Source organism: Vigna radiata, chromosome 1 (assembly GCF_000741045.1).
Source record: "Vigna radiata var. radiata cultivar VC1973A chromosome 1, Vradiata_ver6, whole genome shotgun sequence".
Classification (NCBI taxonomy): Eukaryota; Viridiplantae; Streptophyta; class Magnoliopsida; order Fabales; family Fabaceae; genus Vigna; species Vigna radiata.
Genome location: NC_028351.1, coordinates 35,338,762 through 35,353,514, shown reverse-complemented (window position 1 = coordinate 35,353,514; position 14,753 = coordinate 35,338,762). Strand labels below are relative to the sequence as shown.

Genomic DNA, 14,753 nt, shown 5'->3' with positions numbered 1-14,753 from the left:
GCCTATTTTCATTTCTTTGAACATGTGTGATTCAAATTTCATTCTCTTTTTTTAGGCAAGTATGCTATTTAGTACAATGAAAAATGAATTGTAATAAAACATGAAAATTACAGTGTATTTTCAGTTTATCAAATTTCAAAATCATTTGTTTTGTTTGATTTTTTTATTTTTTATTTTTGCATTGAGAATGTTAACGTTGTGTAAATCATCTTCTATTATAAAAGATAAAACATATGAATTTAATTTGAACTACTGTGTTGAAAAGACTTGAAGTCATATTTAATCCGATGTTGCGATAATTGTTAAACTTATATTCTAATATTACTAATGATTAGTTCTATTTAGTGAACAAGGGTTATGTTGTCCTAATTGTTAGCGTAACTTAAAATTAAATTAAACATTGCTTTAGATTGATAAGTTTTTAAACCATTTCTATCTTTTTTTATACACATGTAATATCAGTAAGTTGTAATTCTACGTTGAACAGCATTAGATATCATGTATTAAAACTGAAATAGTTAGTATTTTTCCTTACGAGTTTCTCATTTGAAGCTACATAATTAGTGCAGTTTAGTATTATGTTCCAATATTTAGCAATGAGTTCTATTTAATGGAAAATATTGTGGGAATTCTTTGCTATGAATCATTTCAGAAAATTGTAGTTCAGCTTTCCACTTTCTCCCACATAAATAGATATAGCACTCTGCACCTATTCCCAAACGCTTCCTGTAATCAGTTATAATTTATATTCGTTGATATCAACATAAATGTTCCTCTTTTTTTTCCTGCCGTACTTTTTCAATTAAGCAATTAATTGAACTTCAAATTAAACTCAAAACCAAGTTTAAACTAATGGTTATTTTATTTTTACTTTTCTACTGATATATGCTTATGTCATTTTTAAGATATCTCATCACCATTTGATGATTTACACTGTGTTCTTATGAATGGATTAGGGGGAGATGATTTGGGGGAGATGATTTGAGTAGATTTGAGGGTAATTATGTTGTTGTTTTTTTGAGTAGATTTGTAGGTAAAGTTTGTGAGAATTAGGGTAGGATTTGATTCATGTGATAGAATTAAAAAAATTGTTTAATTGGTAGAAATGAAATATTACTAAAATGCCCCTAGTTATTTTTTAATATAAAATGGTTGTGCCGTCATTCTTCTTCCTCACGATCGTCCATGGATACTGCTCCGACCTCCTCTTAATGGAGGCTGCATGGATTCCAACATGATATCACACTCATAAACAAACATGAATGTTGCGACGGAGAACGAAACCATCGGCAACCGGTGACTGCAACGGGCCGGAAACAACCCCTGCCATACAAACACAAAACGTGGAACCGAATACACTATGAACGTATCCGGATAAGCTACCATGTGCAAACCTTTAAAACCCTGGATCCGGATACGTTAACACTGTATCCGGATAAGGGTCCTTCCTTCACCCGAAATTTCTTCGAAAGTTCTTCTTCTTCCTGCAACTGCTGCATCATCAAGCTTTTTAGTTTTTTAATATTTACTTGAATATTAGGTTTTTTATTAATATGGTAGGGGTTGGAATTTTGAAGATTGGCAGAGGGCATTGCGGTCTTTTAAGTGTAAATTACCTCAAATCCTTGCATATTGGAGAGATCCACCAAACAGTGTAAAGTTTCAAAATCCACTCAAATCACTGCTTTTCCATTCTCTGAAATTCACAGAAGCAAACACGATTTGAATTTTAATCCGCGTTTCGAAATTCGCTTGAACAGTATTATCTGTTCAAGCGAACACGCGCTTAAGGATCCTCGTTATTTTATTTTCTCCTTAAGATTGGTATGGATTTATATCATTTCTTCTTATATTATTTGGTACATGGAAACCTTCTACAATAACACAATCTTTTTCTTTTTTTTCGAAAATATTAATTATTAGTATTAAAAAATATCTTCAATATATATACCTATAATATCTTATGATATAATTTTTAATTATTAAATTTTATTATATTTTCAATTATGATATTATATCTTATGATACAATTGATAATCTAATATTTTAAAAAATATTATGATATAATATATATAATATCTCTAAGATATAATAGAACGGGGCATAGACAAGTTTTTATTTCATACTAATCTTTATTAAGATAAAATCGTTTAAGCAAAACTTGTTTTGAAATTTAACAAAATGTTTAAACAAAATAATGTTTAACAAATGTTTTGATCGTTTAGGATAAAAACAAAAAGCATGCTATACCTTAAATAATATCCTAAACTATATAAGAGCATATAACTTGAATAACATTTAACAAATGTTTGAACCGTATAAGATAAGTATGAAAAGCGTTAAATGGTATATATTGAAATTATCAACGCTTATATGATTTTACTTTTACACGTATAATTCTTAAATGTTTAGAATCGTGGTGTAAGTACTAGTACTTTTTTGTCTATCATGTATCATGCTTCGGTACAATAAAACCTCGAAAGCTTTTAGAGTTTACAACTCTAGAACTTTCAAGGTAGAAGAAGGCATTTATGTCAAGAGCTAGACGATGCTTTTGCATATATGCAAATAAAGGAGAAAGCGCCGAAGCCTGCCAATTAGATTTCTGACCCTGAAGCTTTGAAACAAGTAAACAAGATTCTTGGCGAGAAAAGAGAGCCGAATGGGTCATATTGTCTAGCAGTAAAGCAAGAAATCCTCCAATTTCTCAGAAACCAGTATATCCTCAGCAACATAATGAGTCTGCCATGGTCCAATGAAAAACATTGGATATATCAAATTAAACTTCACACACATTACAAAAATCTTACAGGATGAGAAAGATTTTAAATGTGAAATTTTAAGAGATGGTGACCAACATTGTATAAATAATTAGAAGGTAACGAAAAATATCGGAGATTTTAAAAAGGACTTTTTCTCAATATCTTATAAATTGTTTGTGATTTAGAAAAGAGTGTCTTTATAAGCATATCAATCAACAATTATCAATTTCACTACAAATAAGAAAGAAAAAAAAAGAACATAAAGTCCTTTGAACAGTTAGATGAACTAAGAATTAAAACTGAATCAATTCTGACGGAGGAAACTATTTTGTAGGAAAAAGACCGAAATCAAAGCATAAAAGGAAACAATGACTTCAAATTCATACTAGGAAACTAGAAAATAAGAAAACGAAAGTAGAAGAACTATAATTAATGAATTAAATATTTGTATCGTGAAGTGCCTTGGACTTTGTAAGAAGTATTGATTTTAACATTACTGATTCAACTTATGCATATACTATACTGGGCATGCTAAACCATGTCACTTAGGTTTCGTATTATACATTCTGAGACGTTTTCGAATTGTCCATTCCGTACTCAAAATCAACGAAGATAAAATTGAAATTTTCTCACGTATGAGATTACGTGAGAAAATTATAGAGGTGCGGGAAGAAACAACATTGGTGGTATAGTTTTCTAGACACTTGGGTCTCATTCTATTACATTTGGGCTTCTGTAATTAGATTAGGGGGTCTTACTCTACACCATTTCACCCTGCATTTCCAAGTTCAAGATTTGCCCTTTGATTAATTAGGTTTGGTGAAAACTAAATAAAGTTAAATGAAGTCTTAATCGGATATCAAAATCCGAACGGATGTCAAAATCTGAAAATATGTACATCGGATGTCAAAATGTGATGAAGGTTGAATCAGTTTTCAAAATCTGATTCGTATTTGCTCGCATTTCCAAATCCGATTCATTGTTTTCACAACTTCTATATACAAATCCATCTCCTTTCTCTTTCCCAAACCTTCTACATACAAATCCTAATACAGATCCAACCCATTTCTACATCTACAAACATGTTATAATAAAAATAAACTAAACAACTAAGGAATGATAATGCATCAATATTCAGTAGCAACAAAGCTCAACACAGAAGAAGCTGAATATTAATTTGGACCCAATACTGTAGCTCAGAGGCCTAATGCATGTTGGCCCGTTATCTTGAATGTCTGCGTGACATTTACTGAGAGTGAGGGCAGAGTTAGAGAGAGAGACTTCCAGACGCTCCGTTTGGATGAAGAGAGAGAAGGAAGACGGTGGCCGGCAGAGTTCCGGCACGACGGCGGTTGTCGTTGACGTAGAAGAGAGAAATGAAGATCGTGACAAGGTGAGTATGAAAAACTTCTCCTTTTATTATTTGAATGAACATACAAAAATACAATGTAATATTGTTTCTGATAAAGGGANAAGGGGGAGGAACTCTGTATATATAGAGTTCCAGGGGAAGAATGAAAAACCGAAAACCTAACAACCAACCATTGTTCAACAAACAGTGAAGAACTGTCTTAACTAGACAGTTAAGAGAATTGAAGGATTCTCAATACCCTCCCCTCAAGCTGGACTGTATATATTGACCAGTCCAAGCTTGGGTATGATGTGTTTGAGGCTGACGTGATGCGGAAACTTGGTGAAGACATCAACCAGTTGCTCATCGGATCGGACAGGGAGGAGATGAAGAAGGCCTTCCTGGATCTTTTCACGAACAACATGACAGTCAAGCTCAATATGCTTGGTCCGTTCGTGGAAGCTCTGGTTATGGGCAATGTGACGAGCAGACTTGTTATCGCAATATAGGGCAGGAACTCCAGATTCTTCAATATGAAGATCTGCAAGTAAGTAGTGGAGCCATTGTATTTCACATACAGTGGCAGCAATGGCTCTGTACTCAGCCTCCGTAGACGATCTGGAAACAGTCTTTTGTTTCTTAGATTTCCAGGAAATAAGAGATGTCCCGAGAAAGATATAAAAACCCGTAGTAGATCTTCTGGTGTTAGGGCAGGTAGCCCAATCAGAGTCACTAAAGCCTTTTAGATGCATAGGTGAATCAGCAGCGAAAAACAATCCTTCACTTGTAGTAGATTTGATATATCTAAGAACATGCTAAGCAGCCCGAAAATGATGTTCTGTAGGAAATTGCATAAATTGACTAAGTAAATTGATGGTATAACATAGATCTGGTCTAGTATTTGTAAGGTAAAGTAACTTCCCTATCAGCCTTCTGTAGGGTCCAGGATCATCAAGTTGACTATCCAATTTGTATAATGGGCTTGTGTCTCTAAGAAAGGGTGTAGTAGAAGGTTTGCATCCCTCCATTCCTGTTTCCTCAAGTATGTCCAACGCATACTTTCTTTGACACAAGTGAATACCCTTCTTAGATCTAGCAACTTCAAGTCCGAGGAAGTACTTGAGCTCTCCAAGATTCTTTATACGAAATCTATTAAGTAGGAGTTCTTTGATGCAATTGATTTCTTCCAAGGAATTTCCTGCCAACACAATATCATCCACATATACAAGCAAGGCAGTGAAATAAGTACCAGTTCTCTTAGTGAATAATGAGTGATCAGATTTAGATTGTTTGTAGTTGACAGAAATTAGGTAAGAGGATAATTTTTCAAACCATTGTCTGCTTGCTTGTTTCAAGCCATATAGGGATTTATTTAATTTGCAAACCTGTCCCTTTGTATGAATACCCAGTCCTGGAGGTGGATGCATATAGACTTCTTCATGAAGGTCACCATGAAGAAAAGCATTGTCAACATCTAATTGGTGTAAAAACCAATTATTTGATGCAGCAAGAGCAATTAAGAGTCTAACAGTGGTTAATTTCGCAACTGGTGAAAAAGTGTCAAGATAGTCTATTCCTTCCTGCTGAGTATACCTTTTTGCAACTAACTGTGCCTTGTGTCTTTCAATGCTTCCATCAGCTCTATACTTAGTTTTATATACCCACTTGCATCCTATAGGAGTTTTTCCTGGTGGTAGTTGTGTCAGGAACCAAGTATTATTGTCTTGCAAGGCCTTAATTTCCCTCTGCATTGCCTCTATCCATTCCCTTTTGTCTTTAGCTTCATTGTAAGTCTGGGGTTCTTTATTCCCTGTAATAGTCATGATGTATTATAAATGTTTCCCTGATAAATTGTCACAGCATAGTAGTTTAGAAATCGGATAAGGAGTTTTGAAATTATTTTTCATAGTTAAGGAATGGTTCACCTGGTGGACATAGTCTTCCAAATAAGCAGGAGTCTTTCTAGTCCTTTCTGGTCTTCTGTATCTGTAGTTTTCTTGATTGTCATTTGTGGCAGTAAAATTGTCCAGTTCTTCCTCTTGGTTAATATCCTTAAGCTCGTCATGTTGGTCTTCATAAATGGGATAATAGTCTTTTGAAAGGTCAGTGAAAAACTCATGTGCATCCTTCTCATTTTCTGTACTTTGCTGATTGCCCTGAAAATTCTTATAAGGTAATAGTTCCTTAGTGTTTATATCTAAAACAATATACCCTTTTACACCACTTTTGTACCCTAGAAAAACTCCTTTTCTAGCCCTAGGATCTAACTTGGTTCTACTGTTTTCAAGTGTAGAAGCAAAACATAAGCACCCAAAAACTTTGAGATCTAAGTAGGTAGGAGGTAGATTATAAAGCATATCATAAGGAGTCTTATTTTCAAGACTAGGAGAAGGCAACCTATTTATCAGATATACAGCGTGTCCAATAGCATAAGACCAGTAAACTTTAGGTATATTAGAGTGAAAAAGAAGGTTGCGTGTAACATTGAGTATATGTTGGTGTTTTCTTTCGACTACAGAATTTTGTTCTGGAGTCTCAACACAACTTTTTTGATGTATGATTCCATGCATATTATAGAAATTGACACAATTTAACTCTGGCCCATTGTCGGATCTAATGATTTTGATCATTCTATTAAACTGATTCTTGACTTTGATAATAAAATTTTGTAATAGATCTTTGGTTTGTCCTTTATTATTCATTAGGAAAACCCATGTGTGTCTGTTGTAATCATCAACTATACTAAGAAAGTATCTATGCCCATGAATAGAAACAATATTTAATGGCCCCCAAATATCACAATGGATAACCTCAAAACATTCAGTAGTAACAGATAAGCTTTTCTTAAAAGGTAACTTGTGTTGTTTGGCAAAATGGCAAGTATCAAATACAATATCAGTTTTGATCTTAACATAAGGAAACATTTCATATATGCGTTTTACAACATGATGTCCAGGATGACCTAGTCTAAGATGCCACAGATTAACATCAGTCTTTTTAAAAGAGAAAACAGCCTTGTCAATATCTCTTTGTTCTGGTTTAGGGAAATCTTGTAGATAATAGAGACCATTCCAAGGTTTAGCATATCCAATCGTCTTCAATGAATGATTCTCCCTTATCTGGCAGTTCTCATAGGAAAATATTAGATTGCAATTTAAGTCTTTGATGAGACTCTGAACAGAAATCAGATTAAAACAGAAATTAGGTATGTAGAGAACATTGAAAAGGATAAAATTTTCAGTAAAATGTATAGTTCCAGCATATTCAGCAGTGATGATAGTTTTATTTGGCAGAGTAATTGTAATAGGTTTAATTTTGTAGAAAATAGTAAAGTCAGTTTTATCATGTGTGACATGGTCTGTTGCACCCGTGTCAATAACCCAGGAAGAATTACCTGGTTTGTTTTTTGTTTCTTGCCTCTGAACTTGGTTAATCTTGTGAATGGATGATTCTTCAGTCTTTTCTATCATCTTTAAAAGCTTTTACATTTGTTCTGGCGTGAAGAGATTGGGATTACAGCTGTTGTTAGTCTGATGTTGAGTCTTCAGGGTGCTTTCAGAGTCATTGTTGTTTTGATTGTTGTTTTGATAAGCATTGACAGTGTTCCAGTCACTCTTTTTATCTTCCTTCTTATACCATGGAGGATATTCGTGCTTAGAATAACACTCATCAACAGTGTGATTCATCTTATTACAATAAGAGCATTGCTTTCCATAATTTGGGTTTCTTCCCCTTCCTCTGCCTTGTCCACGAATTCCATTAGCACGTCCCTGATTCCTCCAACTCTGGTCAGGTTTCCACTGATTGTTTCTTTCAGCCATGTTAACCAAAATTCTGGTTTCTGTATTACTCTGTTTTTCCTGTCTTTCTTGTTGGATAATCAAAGAGAAAACACGGTTAACATTCGGTAAGGGATCCATTAAAAGAATTTGCGTTTTAACAGTATTGTAAGAATCATTCAAACCCTTCAAAAAGTAAATCACATGTTCCATTTCTCTATATTTCAACGAAACCTTGGACAAGTCACAGCTGCATGGAATTTCACAAGTGCAGACTGGTATTGGTCTTAAAGACTCCAATTCTTCCCATAAAATCTTCAGGTCAGTGAAGAACTGGCTGACTCCACGTTCTCCTTGTTTAATTGAGTGTATGTCTTGCAATAAATTTGAGATTTTGAAGTAATCTCCTTTTGAAAACCTCTCCTTAAGCTCATCCCATAACTCTTTCGCTTCTTCGACGTAGATGACACTTTCAGCAATATGAGGAGATAGGGTCTTCGTCATCCATGACAGAATCATCACGTTACATCTCTCCCACGCGTCGTATGTATCATCACTTTTCTGAGGTCTTTTAATTGACCCGTCAATGAATTTAACTTTGTTTTTCGAAACTAAAGCCCTTCTCATGGCTCTGCTCCATGAGGAGTAATTATTTTCGTTAAGAACTTGAGTAATCAAGGTCAAACCTGGGTTTTCTCTCGGGTGTAGATAGAATGGGCTTGCTGGATTGAAGGTCTGGTCAGAATGTTCCATGGTGGCAAAAGAAAGATTTCAAGAACCCAGCCCAAGAAGGTCCAAGAAACAGCAGCGATGGCAACAGAAGCAGAGCAGGTACTAGACCTGCTCTGATACCATATTAATTTGGACCAATACTGTAGCTCAGAGGCCCAATGCATGTTGGCCTGTTATCTTGAATGAAAGGCAGATACGTTGTGTCTGCATGGCATTTACTGAGAGTGAGGGCAGAGTTAGAGAGAGAGAGAGACTTCTAGACGCTCCGTCTGGATGAGGAGAGAGAAGGAAGACGGTGGCCGGCAGAGCTCCGGCACGGCGGCGGTTGCCGTCGACGTAGAAGAGAAAAATGAAGATCGTGACAAGGTGAGTATGAAAAACTTCTCCTTTTATTATTTGAATGAACATACAAAAATACAATGTAATATTGTTTCTGATAAAGGGAAAAGGGGGAGGAACTTTGTATATATAGAGTTCCAAGGGAAGAATGAAAAACCGAAAACCTAACAACCAACCACTGTTCAACAAACAGTGAAGAACTGTCTTAACTAGACAGTTAAGAGAATTGAAGGATTCTCAATACTGAACAAATGCAATAGCACCCAACAACCAGAACGTGATATCCAACAAGAAGAAGTTGATCTCGAACAAGCATAACATCATTTCTGGCGAAAGATGGAGAAAACAAAAAAGATGGAGAAAGCTTGGTGCGAAGAAGAGAGAACTTGGGATATGAGAGAAAGCTGGTATTTTAATGGAAAACGAGAATCCAATCAAAAGATCCTTATGTATTTATTAAAAATTAATCACGTCTTAATCAAAGACATTACGAATATCTCAGAAAATTTTGAAGATGCAGGATAAAAATCCTTGGAGGTGTTGGATTATTCTTATCTACAGCCGTCACAATCCGCGTGCCAACCCGGCTCACTGCGGGTTAGGACCAGATTAAGTTTGAAAAAATTGAATTTGTTTTATGCTGGTCAAATTTCAACTTGACTTATTTAAACCCGGTTCATGTGAGTTGAACCCATGGTGAGCCGACACCTAATTTTTTTTTTTAATTTATTATTTTATTTATGAAACTTATGACATATAAGAAACTTATTTGTATGTTTTATGTTTTTGTTTTTGGATGACATTTGGATTATATTGTATTTTTTATTATTATTTTGAATTAGTTTAACATCATTTTTTGGGAGTGAAATTTGTTTAAATTTGAATATAGAAAGTGTGTAATTTTTTTATTTAAAAAAATTACAATTAAATGGACTAGTGAGCCAACCCGTTTACCCACTAACCCATGGTGGGTCGAGCCAGATTCAGATTTTTCCGGCTCGCTAATAAATGAGCCGGGTTGAGTTGGCTCAACAAGTGACCAATCTGTGGTAAACCGAGTTGGATCGAGCCAGGTTACCTGTTTTGACAGCGCTATTCTTATCAAAGCAGTCCTCCAAGCTCACTGGATCGTAAAAATTTTGGACCGTTGGTGTTGATACATTTGATGTCTTATCTATTAGGAGTTCTAAAATTTTACCAATATCATATTCATAATATAATTAAAACTTATAATTAAATCATAAAATAACCTATTTTTAACTTAATACTACCATCATGTCGTATAAGTTTACTTATATTTTTATAGTGGTGATTGATGAAGAAACCAAATGCAGCAAAAGAAAAAAAAAAGACTTTTGGATGTGAAAGTTGTGTGGACATAGAATTTAAAAAAGCCTTTTCAAACTTCTTTTTAGCTCCCTTTGATTATTTTTTAACACCTAAAATCACGTTGCTCATGGAGGAGAGAAGTAATGTCATGTTTATTTACAAGAGATAGTGACCCGAAACTTGTAACACAAATTTAATTATACTTAATTAGACGGATGAATATTATCTTACCTCTTCCTTTTGTGTTAGTATATAATAAATATTACTTATTATCCGCTTAAACTTAATTAATATTTTTTATATATGTTTTGAAAGGTTTAGTGGATATGCTAAATAATTTTAAATACTAAATGTTAAACAATTAAAAAATAAATTAAATCGAACACAACTAATTTCAATTTTATACATTAACTGCTCTATACTTTTTTGTTAATTTCTCTTTATTTTTATTTTTCGTTTCTAGTTTATTATTTAGTGCTAAATCCCGAGTCATCTGGAGTATATTTACCGTATATTTTGTATTGTGGTAATTGATGAAAAAAGTGAACGTGTCAAACATTTTGTCTTTCAATACCAACACACAACAAAATCAAACATTGTAAAATTACGACAGACCATAAATCTACAATTAAACAAATATTTTACGCTTCTTTCCACGTCTCTATGTCTAATTTTCTAACCTATATATATATATATATATATATATATATATATATATATAATATACAGCACTAGAGAAATCAACAACTTAAAGTATTTCTACCAAATCTACTTTTTTCCTTATCTTGACCAATTTTTCTAACCCATAGAAAGAACAGAAGAACAAAGGTTAATTAACAACTTAAAGTGTCTATGGTATAATAATTTATGCAATTAGCGTGATAAATTTTCTAACCCATGGATTACTGTGAAATACCAACTTTGGATCTGATATGATTCATTGCATCATTTTTTCTACTTTCCAAAGAAAACAAACAACTACTTGTCCACAGCAATTACCCATTCATATTCGTTTATTGTATATATTTATCAACAAGAATTCCACATCAAGATATTAAGTATGCATATATTAACTAATAATAATGCTTTTTAGCTATATCTAATAGAGTGGATTAGTCCAGATTGGGTAGGTGTAGTGGATCTACTTAAGGGTATTTAAATTGATATTAAATAAGACATAAGTTTAAATGTTTATAATGAATTAATATATGAAAAATTGGATTTGATTTATCGAAAAGATGTTTCTCATATGTGTGGTTTAATTTATAGTTCTGATTGCCTTAATATGAATTGCATATTATTGATTTATGCAGGTTTGATCATGTGAACGTGGTATAGACAAACAATACAAATTGCATTGAATTCTACCATGCACTTATCGGCAGACATATTGATGGAGAAATCAATTGATAATTATAGATAAATATATCTGTTGATAATTACCGAAAGACTTATCTATTGATAATTTACGAAAAATTTGATTGTCAGTAATTAATATTAATCGGTATTGGTTACCAACAATAAAATTACCAACAAATTCATGATTGTCGATAAATCTAAAAAAAATATAAATAGCTGAAGAAAATTAATTGTTTTCGACGAGTTATATCTAACGATAATTTCAAAAAAAATTTGTTGTGAACCAATACCTTATGATCCTATGATGTGATATCTGTTTTTATAATATCACGCAAACACATATTAATAAATTAAAAAACCATGTATTTATAAACCATATTAATTAAGACTTTTACTAAATGTATCATGAGATATAATATATTTACATAATTTCTTTTTGAAAAAAAAAAGAAGAAAATCCTATAGAGAGATCTCATCATCATATTATCTTACTTATAAGTTTCGTTAATGTTGCCTTTTCCATGCAAACTGTTACTGGCATGGCCTTTAGAAATTAATGGGAAAGAGACCAAAACAAAGGAAAAAGGAAAAGAGAGTAAAAGTAGAGACAACTTTAGAATACAAGAGTCCCAAGAAAGGCGTATATAGTATGAACATGGAATTGCACACGAAAGTTCTATACAGAGAAAAATAAGGCTGTGAAACAGTATAAATATTAGAAAGAAGTTCTATATTCCATTATTGAGAGGTTGTGTGATGATGAATTCCTCCATTTTGGTGGTTGTGTTTGTTCATCTATGTTGGTTTTCCCTTAGTTTGTGCCAAGAGACAGTGTGTATTGAAAGTGAGAGAGAAACACTGCTGAAGTTAAAGCATCATCTCAAAGATCCTTTAAATAGGCTTTCTTCTTGGAATGCTTCTGTCAATCCCAACTGCTGCCAGTGGGTTGGAGTTGTATGCAACTACCTCACATCCCACATTGAAGAGCTTTACCTCAGTACTAAACATCCTCCTTGTTGGGATGTCAATAAGAAAATATATTTTAGTGGTATGTAAATTCCTTTGAAAACTTGATTTGAAAGAAATTTTATTCTCATCTTCTATACTTAATTGATTTCACAATAGTCATTCTCATTTCCAGTTTTTTATTTATCAGAAAAACCATTACAAGGAACTATTCCTGATGTCTGGGGAAATATGACCTCATTGGTTAGGCTTGATTTATCGTGTAATCAACTTGAAGGGCTTATTCCAACTTCCTTAGGAAATATGACTTCTCTATCTGTACTCGATCTGTCATATAATCAACTTGAAGGTTCAATTCCAACTTCTTTGGGAAATGTGGCTTCTTCTCTTGTTACACTTGATGTGTCAAAAAATAAACTTAAAGGAAACCCATTTGAAAGTCTTAAACCGCTTTATGAATTGTCATACCTTGATATTGGTGATAATCATTTTGAAGGAGTTGTCACGGAAGATCATCTTTCAAATCTTACCAGCTTGAATTGGTTTTATGCATCAGGAAACAATTTCACTCTAAAAGTGGGTCCCAAGTGGAATCCTACTTTTCAACTTACTTATTTGGACATGAGCTTCTGGAAATTAGGTCCCAACTTNCAAGTGGAATCCTACTTTTCAACTTACTTATTTGGACATGAGCTTCTGGAAATTAGGTCCCAACTTTCCATCATGGATTCACTCACAAAACATCCTTNACTACTTAGCAATGTCTAACACAGGGATTTCTGATTCTATTCCATCTTGGTTTTGGAAAACATTTTCTGATGAAATTTCTTTTCTGAATCTTTCTCACAATTATATCCATGGCAACCTTACATCAATGATTCCAATATCTATGGGTGCTATTGATCTGAGTGCAAATAACTTATGTGGTCGATTACCCTCTCTTTCATTTGGCAGGAATTATTTAGATCTTTCGAGCAATTCATTCTCCAACTCCATGGAGAATTTTTTATGCAATAATAGTAATGTTGATAAAATGTGGTTTCTCAATCTTGCAAATAATAATTTGTCAGGAAAAATACCTGATTGTTGGTTGTTTTGGCCAAGTTTGGTGTATATAAATTTGCAAAGCAACAACTTTGTCGGTAACTTACCCCCATCCATGGCTTACTTGGAAGCAATGCAGTTCTTACAAATTCGTAACAATTCACTNTCAGGAACATTTCCTACCAGTTTGATGAAGAATGACAAATTGATACTCTTGGACCTACGAGAAAATAAACTCTTAGGAACTATTCCAAAGTGGGTTGGAAAAAAGTTCTTAAATATGAGAATCCTCTGTCTCAGTTCAAACAATTTTTCTGGTCACATTCCAAATGAAATATGTGATATGAGTCTCGTTCAAGTTTTGGACCTTGCACAAAACAATTTGTCTGGTAGTATTCCTACTTGTTTCAGTAACTTTGGTGCCATGACATTAATAAATAGAAGTACAGATTCTATTATAAATTATTCATCACATGTGATAATTGATGCTTATGATTATGGTACACTTAGTATGTCTCTTTTGCTGAAGGGAAGAATAGATGAGTACAAAAACATTCTGGGATTGGTAACAAGTATTGATTTGTCAAATAACCAATTGGTTGGAGAAATACCAATAGANATCACATATTTAAATGGTTTGATATTTTTGAATTTGTCCCACAACCAACTAATTGGTCATATTCCAAGAAGCATTGGTAACATGGGATCATTAATGTCCATCGATTTCTCAATGAATAAACTTTCTGGTGAAATCCCTTCAACCATTTCAAATTTGAGCTTTTTGAGTATGCTAGACTTGTCTTATAATCATTTGAAGGGGAAAATTCCAACAGGAACTCAATTGCAAACATTTGATGCTTCCAACTTTATTGGCAACCATCTATGTGACCCACCANTGCCCATCAATTGCAGCTCCAATGCNAAANTGGATCATTTTCATAATAATGAGAGAGGTAGTGATAGGCATGGGGTAAATTCGTTTTTTGTAAGTATGACATTTGGATTTGTTGTGGGATTTTGGATAATAGTTGGTCCTTTGTTCATTTCTAGATCATGGCGTTATGCCTATTTTCATTTCTTTGAACATGTGTG

General features: G+C 33.5%; 3 protein-coding genes across 3 annotated transcripts in view; 2 read left to right on the top strand and 1 right to left on the bottom strand.

The window, feature by feature from the left end:
* Positions 1-72, top strand: part of LOC106762556 (probable leucine-rich repeat receptor-like protein kinase At1g35710) — a 3,646-nt gene extending 3,574 nt beyond the window's left edge. Inside the window, exon 3 of the mRNA XM_014646537.1 lies at positions 56-72. Within this exon, the coding sequence (XP_014502023.1) occupies positions 56-72 (17 nt within the window). The remainder of the gene's footprint in view (positions 1-55) is intronic.
* Positions 73-7,595: 7,523 nt separating this feature from the next.
* Positions 7,596-8,645, bottom strand: LOC106762540. Its single transcript, XM_014646514.1, has one exon. It carries the CDS (start codon positions 8,643-8,645, stop codon positions 7,596-7,598), a length of 1,050 nt encoding a protein of 349 aa, XP_014502000.1.
* Positions 8,646-8,897: 252 nt separating this feature from the next.
* Positions 8,898-14,753, top strand: part of LOC111241672 (receptor-like protein 12) — an 18,621-nt gene continuing 12,765 nt past the window's right edge. Inside the window, exons 1-4 of the mRNA XM_022780858.1 lie at positions 8,898-8,990; positions 12,594-12,699; positions 12,808-13,193; positions 13,258-14,631. Of these exons, the coding sequence (XP_022636579.1) occupies positions 8,898-8,990; positions 12,594-12,699; positions 12,808-13,193; positions 13,258-14,631 (1,959 nt within the window). The remainder of the gene's footprint in view (positions 8,991-12,593; positions 12,700-12,807; positions 13,194-13,257; positions 14,632-14,753) is intronic.

Bases quoted from the DNA above. Each gene is read 5' to 3' on its own strand.
- LOC106762540 (XM_014646514.1), bottom strand. From the start codon at position 8,645: ATGGAACATTCTGACCAGACCTTCAATCCAGCAAGCCCATTCTATCTA.